The 14,215-nt window shown below is 39.7% G+C and overlaps 1 protein-coding gene across 1 annotated transcript in view; it reads right to left on the reverse strand.

Moving 5' to 3' along the window:
- LOC149167840 (golgin family A protein) overlaps positions 1-14,215 on the reverse strand; it is a 101,322-nt gene that overhangs the window by 33,602 nt on the left and 53,505 nt on the right. The window contains exon 2 of the mRNA XM_089433187.1: positions 6,179-6,301. Coding sequence (XP_089289313.1) covers positions 6,179-6,301 — 123 coding nt within the window. The remainder of the gene's footprint in view (positions 1-6,178; positions 6,302-14,215) is intronic.

Genomic DNA, 14,215 nt, shown 5'->3' on the forward strand with positions numbered 1-14,215 from the left:
ACAAGCGGAAATGGAATTTTGAATTTATTATTTTTCATGGACAAATTGTCAAGGTCAGTCTCAGTCAAGTATATGCTCATGAAGCCTAATGGATGTGCCTCCTCACCCTCAATGAAGTGTATAAATAGAAGTGACCCTTCTCTCATTTGGACATCAACTCATCACATCATCTTCTCTCTCCTCTCTTGATTGGTCCGTACACCTTGGAGGCTTCTATACTTCACACGTGTAGAAGAGGACGAATTTCTAAACTGGTTTTGGAGGCTGGAAATCTCAGAGATTAGGGCAGCGTAGACTGGGGTTGTTTGACCATCCTTTGACTTCGATCTGGAGGACAAAATTCCAATTTCTGCAGGCTGCATTCTTTGGCATGATTTTCAAGGTGTTTGGGGACTGTTTGACCGTGTTGACTGCAGCATTGACTTTCTGGTTTGACCGCAAAAATTACAGCAGACTTTGACTGGGTTGACCGAGCTGTTTTTGGGTTGACTTTGACTCCCTTGGCAAGCCGCATTCTTCTGCTGTTGACCGAGCTGCTTGGAGGACATTTTGGGGCAGCTTTGACCACTGTTGACTTTTTGGTTAGGGCTGCATTGACTGCTGATTTGGCAAGACTGTTTTGGGCATGTAATTCTGATATTTGTACTCTCTCTGCTGAAATATTGAAGAATAATAAGAATATTTGATCAAAGGGTTTCCCCACATTGGGGTTTGTCCCTAGCATCTGCCACATCTTGTGTCATCTTGTCTTGGCTTGTCTTTTGCACATGTTTTTATGTTCTATCTGCATTTACTATAATGTGTTTAAGTTAATGTGATTGCTACTGGACATAATTGGAAATTGTCATTGGGCTGATAAGGAACATTGAAGTAAATTGTGCTTAAGCATAGAACATACCATTGTTATCTAAAATTAACAAGAAATTATCATAGCGAAGGAAGGAGAGATTCTTGGAGTCGAAATTATGTCTCACATGCGAAGAGAATAATGAAACTGCAGGGCCGAAGATCAAGCTTCAAAAGAATGGATCAAATCAGCACTCTTGTTGACTCGTTTTGGAGAAACAAACCTTGTTGACTTGTGAAGAAAAGGAAGGAAGATACTTGACTAGGAGGCTGACCTGGTGGATGGAGAATATCTATAGTCCTCGTTGTCTCAATCTGATTTGAATCTACTAGTGGAAGAGTTTGACTAGGTTTTCCCCTTCATAGGGGTTTTGCCCTGGCTGTGTGCCTACATGTTGTGTCCTCTTGTGTTCTTCCGGTTTTTGGCATTTATTTGATGATAAAGAACACTAATATAATCAACATAAGATAGATATAACATCACAAATAAATGTCATGAAAGAGAAAGTAAAATAAAATTGCCCTAATGTTGCCCTAATGGATTTCTCAACAAGTGCTTCTGCAATTGCAAAACCAGAGTTATGTGCACGATGGCGACAACACAATTGACTATCATCTCCAAAATGGGTACTCTACAAGTTGGACAAGTTATGTGTTCTTAAAGTTGAATTGTTGCAACTAATGACAAAGGCTCACACCTCCAAGGTTGCAGGGCAATTTTGTGTAGGGAAGACAATGGCCAACTTACAGAGGTATGTGTACTGGCCCAGAATGCAAGAAGATGTAGCTAGGTTCATAAGAGGATGTATGCTTTGTTGTACCAGCAATCCTAGTAATAGGGAACGGGGTCTTAAACATCCTTTACCTATACCCACTCCTCCTTAGGAAAGCATTTCCCTGGAATTTGTGGGACGTTTACCAACAACCAAGAATGGACATGACTACCTGTTTGTGGTAGTTGATAGGCTCTGCAAGATGTGCATTATCATGCCCTATAAAGAGAGCATCAGCAGGCAAGAAGTAGAAAATTGTTCTTTTAAGAGGTCTGGGTGCACTTTGAGATACCAAGGAGCATCATTTCAAACAAGGACAGACGCTTTCTCAGTGCATTTTGGACTACATTGTGGGAGATGATGGACACGAAGTTGATGGGGTCTATAGCATCCCATCCACAAACAGATGGGCAAATAGAAGTAGTTAACAAGACTTTGGTGTAGCTTTTGAGGGGTTACAAGCAAAAGCATCTGAAGACTTGGGATGACAATCCAGTATATATATAGCACTCTTATAAGTATGCACTTCTACTAGTAAGTCCCCATTTGAAACTTGTTTTGGATATTTTCCACCTTCACCTTTGGATATTGAATATGGGTAGCAAGGAGTGAGGAAGGATCTCACAAGGGATGCTTTAAGGGTAGAAAATTTTGTGAAGAAGATTAGATAGATACATATGCAAGTAAAAGAGGCACTGAATAAGTCACAAGAAAAGTACAAGGCCAGGGATGATCGACATAGAACAAAGGAGTTATTCAAGGTAGGAGAAAGAGGATGGTTACAGTTGAACAAGGAGAGGCTACAAGTTCCTAGTAAGAAAATCAAGGTTGTGCAATATGTTCCCTTCAAAATATTGGAAAATGTGGGAGATAACGCTTATAGACTTAGTCTAACCCCATACATGTGCATTTACATAGTACTGAATGTGGAAAAATTAAAATTCTACGAGCCTTCCATGTTAGATCAGGTAGAGGAGCACATACTACATTCTATAAAGGAATTAGCACCAGATGCTCAAGCAAAGTTAACAGAAGATACAATTTTACAAAAGAGGGTCAAAACTACAAGACAAAGGCAACATGACCTTTGGCATATTGGGTTGAAAGGACAACTTCCAGGCAAGGCTAAATGGTATTCTATGGAGAAGGTAGAAGAAAAATTTGTTCACCTCATTCAGTAAAAGCTTTTGAGGACCAAAAGCCTCCCAAAATGGGTGGTTGGATCATTATATTGTTTGTCATCCATCTTGATGCTTTCAAGGTGTAAAAATCACAAAAACTAGCATACAGGAGCAATTTTAGCGATGGGACCCAGTTTGGAGAATTGGGGTCAAAAACCTTGTAGGGCCAATTTGAGGCCCTAAATGGCATTTTTTGGGAGTAATACTTTGCCACTTTAGTGCCACACTCCATGGCACTATTCTACATTCCTAGATCTTTCCAAGGGTGCAAGAATCATGTCAATCAGAGTTTGCACTCAAAAGTTATGACTCCAAAAAGTTGCCCTATCATGTTTGACCACCATAATTCATGAGGATGCCATGTCAACCCTTATTACTTATGGAAAATGGGCTAGCCCCGTTGGCACTACAAAGAAGACTCTAAAAGGGTCAAGTTTCAACTCATATCAAGGGTTGAATGGGTCAAACTTAACCCTTAGTTGGCTATCGGGTTGTGTAATAACCAGGGCACTAAGAGGAAAAGGGGTTCGACTCTAGTCTAGTGTATGTTGTTCCATTGTAGAGCAGAGTAGCTGAGAGTGGATAGAGAGAAGGCAGAACAGAGATGGTTTGTGTTCTGTTGCAACCCATGGGCCATAGGTCTCACTCCTTTGTATTTGTGCCTTTTTATTCAGAGAAAGAAAGAGCAGAACAGCCTCATCTTCCAACTAGGCTTTCTCCTAAAAGGGTTTCCCAAGTCATATCTTGGTGTTACAATGGTTTGTAAATTGTGAGTGATTGTTTTATCTGTTCCCTATTTTCAGCATTTTATATATTGCATGTATAAGCAAAAAGCAGTAATTTAATAAATCCAGAAAATCTAAGAAAATTAATCCTCATAGTATATATTTTGGATTTCAATATATTTTTATTAGATTTATTGTGACGAACTGTCCAGTGGAGCATCCACGACAGTTTACAGATCACAACAATACATAAGCAACATTGACCCAAGTGGGAAATTTAACCCCACAGTCATGAAGTTTATTGATTATTTTTAGAAAATTGATATTCACAGGTCCCATGTCATGTACAGTTCATATGAAACCAACCAGTTTAGTGCCTTAACATCAAACTGGCCTAAAATGGCCTGAATCACTTGACCACGCCAGTTTTTCCTCCAAAACAATCAGACCAGCCAGTTCTATCAATTCTGGTGCCATTTCAATAAACATTGGATAGGATTGTGATAATTTAGTTAATATTACAATTTATATTTAAGATATGAAATCATGTTCTATCTCAATTTTTGGAAATCTCACCCAACCCCTCTTTTTTTGGGTTTGACTTTCCATGCCAAAGCCACAATGGCCAAAGAGGTCAAAAGGTCAAATCCACCTAGATCTGTTGGAGTTAGGCATACAAAGTGTTCATGAACAGTGTCTACCGCAAGCACCATTCACAGAATGTGAGGAAGCACCTAGAGGGTTTGCATGAGGAAGCTTTCCAGACACCCATACCCATGTTCTAGAAACTTGTGCAACATCACATAAGGGCCAGAATTTCAAATCAAGTCTCTAGGAAGCCTCAAGGTAGTTATGATGCTTACTTTTTGTATTAATTGTGAATTATACATATTATCTCATTCGAACCAAGATAAGGGATTTTCTCCTTGTGGTAAAGAATTCTTTTGTTAAAAATTATATCAATATCCCTACTCAGATGTTGTGCGCTAACCTAGGAAGGGCTCATTTTAATAAGTAGGGTAATATATCAAGTTATGGTGTATTGATTCAATGCTTATTAGACATTTAGTGAGAAGACGTACAGGAGATTATGGGTCACCAGACATTGTGTTGAAAATTGTTGAAAATATCTGGAATTTTGCCTATCATAAGGATGCCAAATATCTAGTCAAATAACATCACAAATTCTTCAGATGGAACTTATGACTAGATTATTTATACAGCCATTCAAGCTTCTATTTGAAACAAATAAGATTAAATATTATTGAAGGGCTAAGTAATATTTTTAAATATTTTAAGCTATGGAATTTCTTCCATTTTGGCACAAGCTGATTTCACATTTATGACCTGAAGTTTGAAAAAGGGCTCGAGTTCAAAAGGCTTACAAAAGTTAAAAATGAACGAAGTGATATAACTTGATCATAATGAACCAACTTTATCAGAAACCCTCTAGTGCACATGATTTACCATCTCCCAATCAACTCACATTATAAGATGTATAAAAAAAGGCCGATCAAAGTTATTGGATGCCCATATGAAGTTTTGTGATATTATTGTACAGGGTACTTGACTTATCATTTGCAGTCAAAGATGGCATAGATCAATTTCCAAACAGGATTATAGAACCATTCAATAAACTTCTATGACTTAAAAATAAGTTCCTTCTAGTATAACTTTTTAAGTTAACCCTTTTACACCCATAGCTCCTAGGATCAGATACAATGGCACATTCCTGTGCAAGTAGGTGGATGGTTATTTTGAATGTTGGTTCAGCTGTGGGTGTGGCAGCGCACTAATTAGAAAAGGAAATCCATCTATAATAAAATTAAAGTACAAATAGAAGGAGATTCAGAAACTTGTAGTGTGTAAGTATGTGACTCCATTCACACTATAGAAAGATGTTTGCTAAAATTGTGAACCCGTTAACAGTCTGGTCTATAGAAATCTTAGTTGTTAAAACTTGAAGTTGAAACTTTATTACTATCATAGGATCGGTAATGATCTAGTGCCACTTTGGTCTCGGTACTTAATTGCACCTAAGGTATCCGATATCGGATACCCTGCCATTGGGGTGTGAGAAGCCTATTAAAAATGATGTTAGAAATTCAAGCTGCAATTTTCAAACATGAAAATTCAGTCTTCCCATGCATTAAATTGGAAGCAAAGTCAAATGACTGCTAATGTCAGTCATATATGCGTATATATGTTATGCATCTGTGAAATGCCTCATGGCACACTTACACATATGCATTAACTGAGAGAATTGCAGAACTCAAACCTCATTATGTTTTTGAAGACTGGATTCTTACTTTTGTTCTGCTACCTTTCATAGCAGTGCTTTAGCTCCAAATTGTAATTTGCCATATGCAACTAAAATTTTAAGATTCTCAATTCCCATTTTTTGGAGTTTTCAATTAATCAATTACTAATCAACATGTTTGAACATCCCAGTGTTCTGATTTATTTAACTAGGGTGAGCAAACAATTTCAAAAGGGTAAGTCTTTTTTTTCATGATTTCCATATCTCCTAATTTACTTAACTGGAGTGGAAGCAATTTCAAGAGGATAAAACTCTTTTAAAGAGTTTAAATTTGAAAAGAAGTGTATCCTTAAATCATAAAAATATACAAAATATTACACACACTAAGCATACCTTCAGTCTAGCATCCAATTGATGCAGTTCCTTAGACTTTTCAGTGATTTGCTGCTGTGTAGCTGCAATTGCTTTTCCATATGCTGCATTTTCCTCTTGCAATGAAGCCTCCCTTTGTTGTGCCTAAATGAGCCAAAACTAACAATATTCAGAAATATGAATGATAAATGGTCAATAGAAGAGGTAGAAAAACACAAGGAATCCAATCTCAGAAGACATCAACCCATTTGAGATTTTAAAAATCTGTTGTAGGACAGATGAACTAGCATAATCAACAAAAAGTCCCAAGCAAAAAAAATGACAATTTCAACAACATTAGGAATGGTTCATGTATAACTTCAACAAAAATTATAATATATTATTTTAGAATAGAAATAATAAATATTAAAAAGGAAATTCTCAAGCAAGAAAATATCTTCTTGGTTTTCTTGGTTTAGCAGATTCAGACAAGGTGAGCAGGACCAAAATGGAAGGAAATTTCAGCTTCTTCTCCATGGCTATGGGCATGATCCCCATGCTCTTTCAGAAGCAGAAGAGTGGCCAAGACATATATGTTGTGTAAACTCAGTGGGATGACAATATTACTAGATTGTTTCCACCGAGAACATGGACCACTCATGTTTCAGATAAGATGGAGCACTTAGCTGCTGACATTGTGGTAATTGTGAAACCAGAGACCTGCAGCCCTATGTTGTGGTGGGCTGCTGTTCAGCATTAGCAGTTGGTCTCCTTGATATTGTAATGTCCTCTTCTAATTAAATTGCCCAAGGGAGAGCAAAGTATGCTATCTAACCCCATAGGCTATAGTCATTTGTAAAAGGGGAAACCCATTATTTGATTTTATTGGGGTAACATTAGATAATTTGTGGTAAACGGAGGAAAACTTGTAATAAAAGCCAAAGTTGGGGAGGGAAACTTGTTAACCCCTCAAATAAAAATAGGGAGGGCTGAACCCAAAGGGAATATATAAAAAGGAGAGAGGAGATTTATTTTAATCATCATGGATTGTTGATCTTTCTGATTTTTGGGCTGAGGCTTTTGGAGGGTTTTAACTTTTTAAGACACCTTTTTCCCCTGGTTTGTTTCGGTGGTGAAAGATTCCACCCTAGCCAATCCACCTTTCTCTTTACTATGCTTAGCATAATTTCTCAGGCGGCAATCATCAATTTTGTGGCAACAAGGATTTTAAGGTAGCAAGTCTGTGGTAGCAAAAGTTTCTAAGGCGTTTCTGGGCAACGAATCATCCCTGAGCCATTAACTCAGGTAGCGGCCTACCATTAAGATATTTTCTGTGGCAGTATGGAGTCAATTGTATAACGGATCCTTTCTGATGTCATTCATGACAGCGGATCCTTCTGAGGTGACAATTTTGGCAACGAAACCCTGTGGAGGTCTGGTCTGGGCAGCAGGGTATCTCTAAGGGCTGGAATTGCCCTCTGTGAGGCAGTGAAGCAGTGAATCTGGAGTGGCTACAGAGCGTGGGACCCCTGTCCTGTAGCAGTGAATTTGGGAACTCCCATTTGAGGTAGCAAGGGAGCATTTAGGGCCACAGAGGAACCTACAAGCCTGTAGCAGCAGATGTCAATGTGCTAGTAGCAGCAATAAACAGAGGCTGTGACAAATAGGAGGAACCAGCTGTTTGGGACTAAAGCAACAAGACCAAATCCAAGCCAGCTAAGTGACCAAGGATGCCAGGACCGTAGCTGGCTATAAGGTTAGATCAGTAGTATAGGGACAGCAGGGACTGCTGACACAATTAGCACTATAGATTGTGAAATTGAACTACAATGTGTTTTTGGATGGATCATGGACTTGTAACCCATTATTGAATTGGCTTATTTGTATGAGTTGTTGGTGGAATCAAATACTTGTTTACACTGTTCGTGCATTCAATATTATATTTGTTTGCAAAAATTGAAGGAATATTGTGATACTAGTTAGAATACAAATTTTGTCATGTGCTCTTTCCAACCCTAAGGGTAAATTTCCCAAAGGGGTTATTACAGTGGTATCAGAGTTGTGCATCCTACCAGCCTGTGAGTATATGAACTCTGGATGCTTTTGGAAGACAAGGAAAACATCACAGTCAGGAAGGAGAAGGGCACCCATAACTCAGTCATGGCAAACAGGGAAGAGCAGCCACCAGAAGCTAACCCTTTTGACATATTGGAGCTAGCAAGGGGGTGCCAACAGCTAGCCCAAGAGCAGCAGCAAATAGCTCAACTGTTGACACAAGGGCAGCAGCAAATGGTCCAATTTTTTGCCCAAGTTATGGCAAGTCTGAACAATGCGTGCAAGAATGCTACTAATGGATGTCATGGAGGTGACAGGAGTTTTGCAAAGGGGAGCAACAGCCATAATTTTTGCTCCTTTAACATCTTTGCACAACCTAACACAAGGGCAACCAGTAGAAGGAACCCTATGCCTCTACTACTCCAGTTTCTAGATATTCAAGGGGCAGCAAACCAAGGAATCACGGGACAGAACAGGGATTTTTCAAAATATTTTTGAGTATGCATCACTAGGAGAGGACGTTCGAGCAGCCATGACCTTTAATGAGTTCAGTAGCATTAAGTATAGAAATAAGCCCAGGGGCACATAGCAGAACCATGATCTACTGCACAAGGTTGGGAAACTGTCCATTCCCTCTTTCGATGGGTCATCTAAGTGCTCGGCAAGGGCTTGGGTACAAAATTTAGACACCTACTTCCAACTTAACCCAATGTTGGAAGCAGAGGCTATCAAATTTGCCACCCTACATTTGGAAGAAGTGCATGAATGGTGGTACCACAGATTGGTCACCCTGGGACATTCCAACATCACCTCTTACGAGGACTTCACACAAAGATTGATAGACCGGTTTGACAGGAAGGATCCAGAGATACACTTTAGGGAGCTAGCACAGTTCAAGCAGACCGGCACACCAAATGCCTACATTGAAGAATTCCAACAGCTAGTTATGGTGACAGACATATCTGATCAGAGATTGATCATGTTTCTTCATCATGCTCCTCACAGAAGGTTTAGCCGAACCCCTACGTGGTTGGGCCAAGGCCTTCAAGCCCGCCACCTTACAAGATGCCATCACCAAGACTCGAGATATGGGAGACGTAATACCTAAAGCTAAATTTCCATCCAAACCACTCATCCCTCAAAAGAAGAAAGAGCAGAAGCCTTTTCAGAGAGAGTGGACTGGTAAGGACAGGTTATATGATGAGACTTGAAGCAAGCTAAGGAGGAAGAAACTTTGCTTGACTTGCAAGGAACCATGGGAACTAGGACAAAGACGTTTGGGCAAGGGAAAAGTCCACTATATCGAAGTAATGTCAGACACTGACGACGAAGAAGATACAATGCCAGAACCCAACATTGAGCATAGCAGTTTCGAAGAGGAGCAACCTCATGAGGAAGTAAAAGGAGATGAAAGACCTTGTATAGGAATCAAGGGTGGTACTATTGCCACTCTTTCTGGAGTCCCTAGTGTTGAAATTTGTAACTAGGTTCGGTCTTCATAAATGTATTTGAGATGTACATATCAAAAGAATGAAGAAAATATTTTTATTATTATTTTTATTATGACTTATTAAAGCATGGGTTTCATGCTTGGGTCATCATGTTTTAGGTCAAAGTCCCCATTGAGGACTTCTAGGATTTATTCTGAGTCATTAGAGTCATTGTACATTTAAAGAGACCCTTCTTGGGCTTTCAGATCATGTAAAAAGAATTATTTTTGAGTCAAAAATGAATTTAGTCTCCTCCACACCAAGTCGGCCTCAAGACAAGTAATTCGACCTCACAAAAGGGCTATAAATACAAGGAGTTCGAATTCATTTGGAGCATCTCATTCTCTCACACATAGTTCGATCTTTGAAGTTGGAAGCTCGAAAAGTGCAAAGTTGTTTAAGGGCTTGAAAAGGAGGTAAAAGGAAGTGCGAGTTTCTGGAGAAGGTTAGAAGGCCTCAAGATCGAATTTTTGGGACAAGTCTCACTCAATTCTGAGGTTTATCAAGGGAGATCGAAGTCTTCCAAGTTTGGTCGAAGTTGTTGCTTCTACATTTGCTGGGTCAAAGCTGCTACTAGGTTGAAGTTGTTGATGCTGCTAGGTCAAATTTGCTTTGGAAGGGCTATCATCTGCAAGAAGGATTGAGGGTTGACATGTATGGAGGGAGTCTCTGTCTAGGTCTACAGTCTTGGATTATCTTGAGAAACTATTGAAGGAAGAATTGTTGACCGGGTTTTCCCCTAGATAGGGGATTTTCCCTGGTTATCCGCCTACATTTGTTGTCCTTGTGTTATTGTTTTGATAATTGCTTGATGTACTAAAAGATAAAAGAAGAACATAAAGATAAAAGAATTATAGGTAATTATCTATATAAGAAAATCTTTCTGCCTTTCTGATTTTCTAACACCTAGATATTACACCTTCAAGATCAAGGGGGTCATACAAGGGCAATGAATCATAGCTTTGGTTAATGGTGGAGCCACACACAACTCCATCGATGCAACTTTGGTGACAAGGAGAGATATTCCCACCGGGCAGTTTGAGGGCTTCAACATTGTGGTAGTTGACGGGTATAGCATGACATGCACGCAAGTGATTCCACGTTTGAGCATGACACTAGGTAATTACACATTCACTGATGATTTCTAAATAGTAGATCTTGCAGATAACAATGTTGTGTTGGGGGTACAATTGTAGTACTTGTTAGGAAAATTCTTAATGAATTACCAGGTGATGGAGATGGAATTCAAGGCCTTGAATGGCAATAAGGTAGAGTTGAGAAGTAGGTCCAATGGTATCAATAAGGTAGAGTTGAGAAGTAGGTCCAATGGTATCAACGAAGAAAATGGAGGCTATATGTAGAAATTTTATGTCCCGTAGCCCCAACCTAGTTTCAATTTTTCTTATCATGTTTAATGCCCACATCCCATGGTTAATTGTTGATTTAAACATGAATATAAAATTGCAATTAAAACACTTAATACTACCACTACTATTCGCTTTGACTTTCAGCTGATAAAAATTTCATATGCATACACAATAAATTTGGACACTGATTTTTGGTCAATCACAGACCCTGGAAAAACCTTGAAGGGAAAACCAATTAGGAAGAGGATTATATTTGCTTTTTATCTCAGAGAATTTACAGGATTAAATACAACACAAGGTACTTCTCTCTCCCCTTGGAATTCATGTCAACTTCCTAGAAATTTGTGTTGTTGTTTAGAACCATGTGCCAATGTTTAGACTTTTGGATCTAGAAAATTGTGCCACAATTCAATGCAAATACCCCGAAATTCGTGTCATTGCTCAGGAAATTTCTCCTCTAATTTCAAGCCATAGACTCAAAAATTTTGCCTCGAAATTTATGTCAGTCAACCCAGTGTTTAATGCGTTGAATCCCCTCAATTTAGTGTTGAGTTGATTGTTGTCCCTACCTCGATTTCAATGCTCAATTTACTAGATTCTTAGGCCCATCAGAGTTGCCTTTAATGCACTAGAAGTGCCTCGAAAAATGTGTTGAATGATCAACTAATGTACCTCAGTCTACGTGCTACAATTCTACATTGAAACTCGGGCCTGTGTGTGCTCTTCTCCTTGCTGCAAGTTGATCTCTCCTTCAGCAAAAGTTTGCTATCTCCTCCTCCTCACTTCTCCAACTCTACACATGAATAATGAATTGCTCCTTTGCCTCTCTCCTCTTTTTTAGTCTCGTTAATGATGAGAAGCCATGTCCTTAAGATCAAGGGCTAAGAATAGATCTCAAATCCTCTTGATCAAGCGTGGAGATCTAATCTCACATTGACCCCGTCTCATGTCTCTCCCTTCATTAATGAGCCCCTCCTAGTCACTTTAATTACTTTTTGTGTCATGTCCCTTCTCAAACACATTTGTAACAGGGTGTTGCTACACAATTTTGCACAATTTTGGCTAAGGAAGAGAACCCATAATTGTTTACCTAGGGACTTAGGAGGCAATTCGACTTTATTTGGTTGCTAGTGGAATGTGGGGGCCACCCACATGGGAGTTCGAATTGGCCCATTTGAATAGCTTGGAGGGAAATTCGAATAGGTGGATGGAGGGGCCCACATGAGGCTAGGGAGGCCCAAGGAGTTATAAGGAGGGAGCAGCTCTCATTTTGGATTCATTCTTACACCTTGCAATCAAAATTACTTGACTGTTTGCTCTGCTGTTTAGCTGAGTCAACTGGTTGTTTAGCCACGAATCTCTCAAGCGGGAGATTCAACCTCTACTTCGGGGGACCATCCATGCCCGCCCTAGAGAGGCAGTTCCATAAGTATTTCAAGAGTTCCGGGAGTGTGTTACAGCACTACCATTCAGCCACAACAGGGAGTGCGTATTTCTGGCTAGCTAGAGAATACGCAAGGGGAGTTTGGAGTTATCAGTGATCAAGCATTTGCTAGGAGAGTTAGAGGATTGGGAGAGCAACAAAGGGCCAGCCTTTCTTGCGAGTTTGGAGCCAGCAAAGCCAGCATCCCAACAGTCTGATTTATGGTTACTTGGGCCTGCACAGAGAGCCATCACTAGGCTCACGTGGGAGTTGGAGGAAGGAATTGTAGAGTTGAAGCTGGCCGAGAGAAGTAGGAGATCACTTGGACGGGCATTTGAGGAGGATTGTTGGAGTTGGGAGAGCAAATATTGAAAGGATCAGTCACAGCAACAGAATTCGAAATTGGAGGGCCAAGCTATGAAGGGTCAATTTTTGAAGGTTGGAACCAAGGGAAACCCTTTCTGGGTTTTTCTAGGTTTTGGGCAAGGATCACACTCCTAAATTTATAGAATTTTCTGGGCAGATCTAAGGGGTCAAACAGGGGTCCCAACTCAACTAGCAGCTAGAGGAGCTAAGGGGAATTTGGGCCAAAATTCCGAGGTCAACATTTGGCCAATTCCTTCATGGGTTTTTCTGGGTTTAGGCCAAGGAGCAAGGAGCTGAAATCTCATAATTTTCTGAGCACGGGAAGCAGTGATTCCAGCCCTTCGAAGTCAGCAGACATAGCAGTTTTCTGGGGCAGCACAGTTTAGTTTGGTGCAGCAGTTGTAGCAGCCTTCAGTTCAGCATTTTCTCACCTGGGTTTTGTCATGCTTGTCCATTGAGACAAGCCCAGGTGCACCATTCTATTTTACTATTGTATTTGCTCCTGAAGAAGTAATAAAATGGCTCAGCAGTTCTCTATTTCCAGTGTTTCCATGGGTGCTTAATGTATATTTCGTTTTTTTGATTGCTGGATTGTTTGCATGCTTTGTATATCACTTACATTCTTGTTTAGGAACATTACATTTTGTACCATGTACCTTTTTCTCATAAAGTCACTTTAATATTATAAAGTACAATGTACTTTTAGTACCACATAAAGTGACTAAAAAGTCACATGACTTTAGTAACCACATAAAGTCACACTAAAAAGGTGGGTTCACTTTGTGTTCCTAGGCTTAGGCAAATAACACTAGGAAACACCTACTTGGTACTTTTTTCAACACTTCCTCTTACTGAGGAAGGTGTTTCACACCACTCCCATCTTGTCTCTGAAATATACATGCATGCTGACTTGGTGAGAATGTCTACAAACTATTCATAAGTGGATATGTACTCTAGCTTCACTACCCCTCTTTGAATACAATCCTGGATGGAGTGGTACTTGATCTCAATATGCTTTGACCTATAATGAAATACTGAATTCTAAGTGGGTTTAATACAACTCTAATTATCACAGTATATCGTAGTTGGCCTCAACCGCTAACCAAATAAGCCACACAACATCTTGTGAAGCCAAATAGCCTCACAATTGGCCTGACTAGTTGCAATGTACTTAGCGTCCGCGAAACTCGGTGCCATTAATACCTGTTTCCTATTGAACCACGACAATACTTCCAAACCCAACCTGAAACAACATCTAGGTGTACTCTTCCTGTCACTATCACTGTGTTCCTAATCGAACTATGTACAACCTGTCAACCTGACACCATCCCCCTGAATATAGTCCAATCTATAATCCATTGTGCCCCGTAAGTACCGT

Source organism: Pinus tabuliformis, chromosome 5_1 (assembly GCF_031772625.1).
Source record: "Pinus tabuliformis cultivar Carrire ecotype Pingquan chromosome 5_1, CPIR1, whole genome shotgun sequence".
NCBI classification, from domain to species: domain Eukaryota; kingdom Viridiplantae; phylum Streptophyta; class Pinopsida; order Pinales; family Pinaceae; genus Pinus; species Pinus tabuliformis.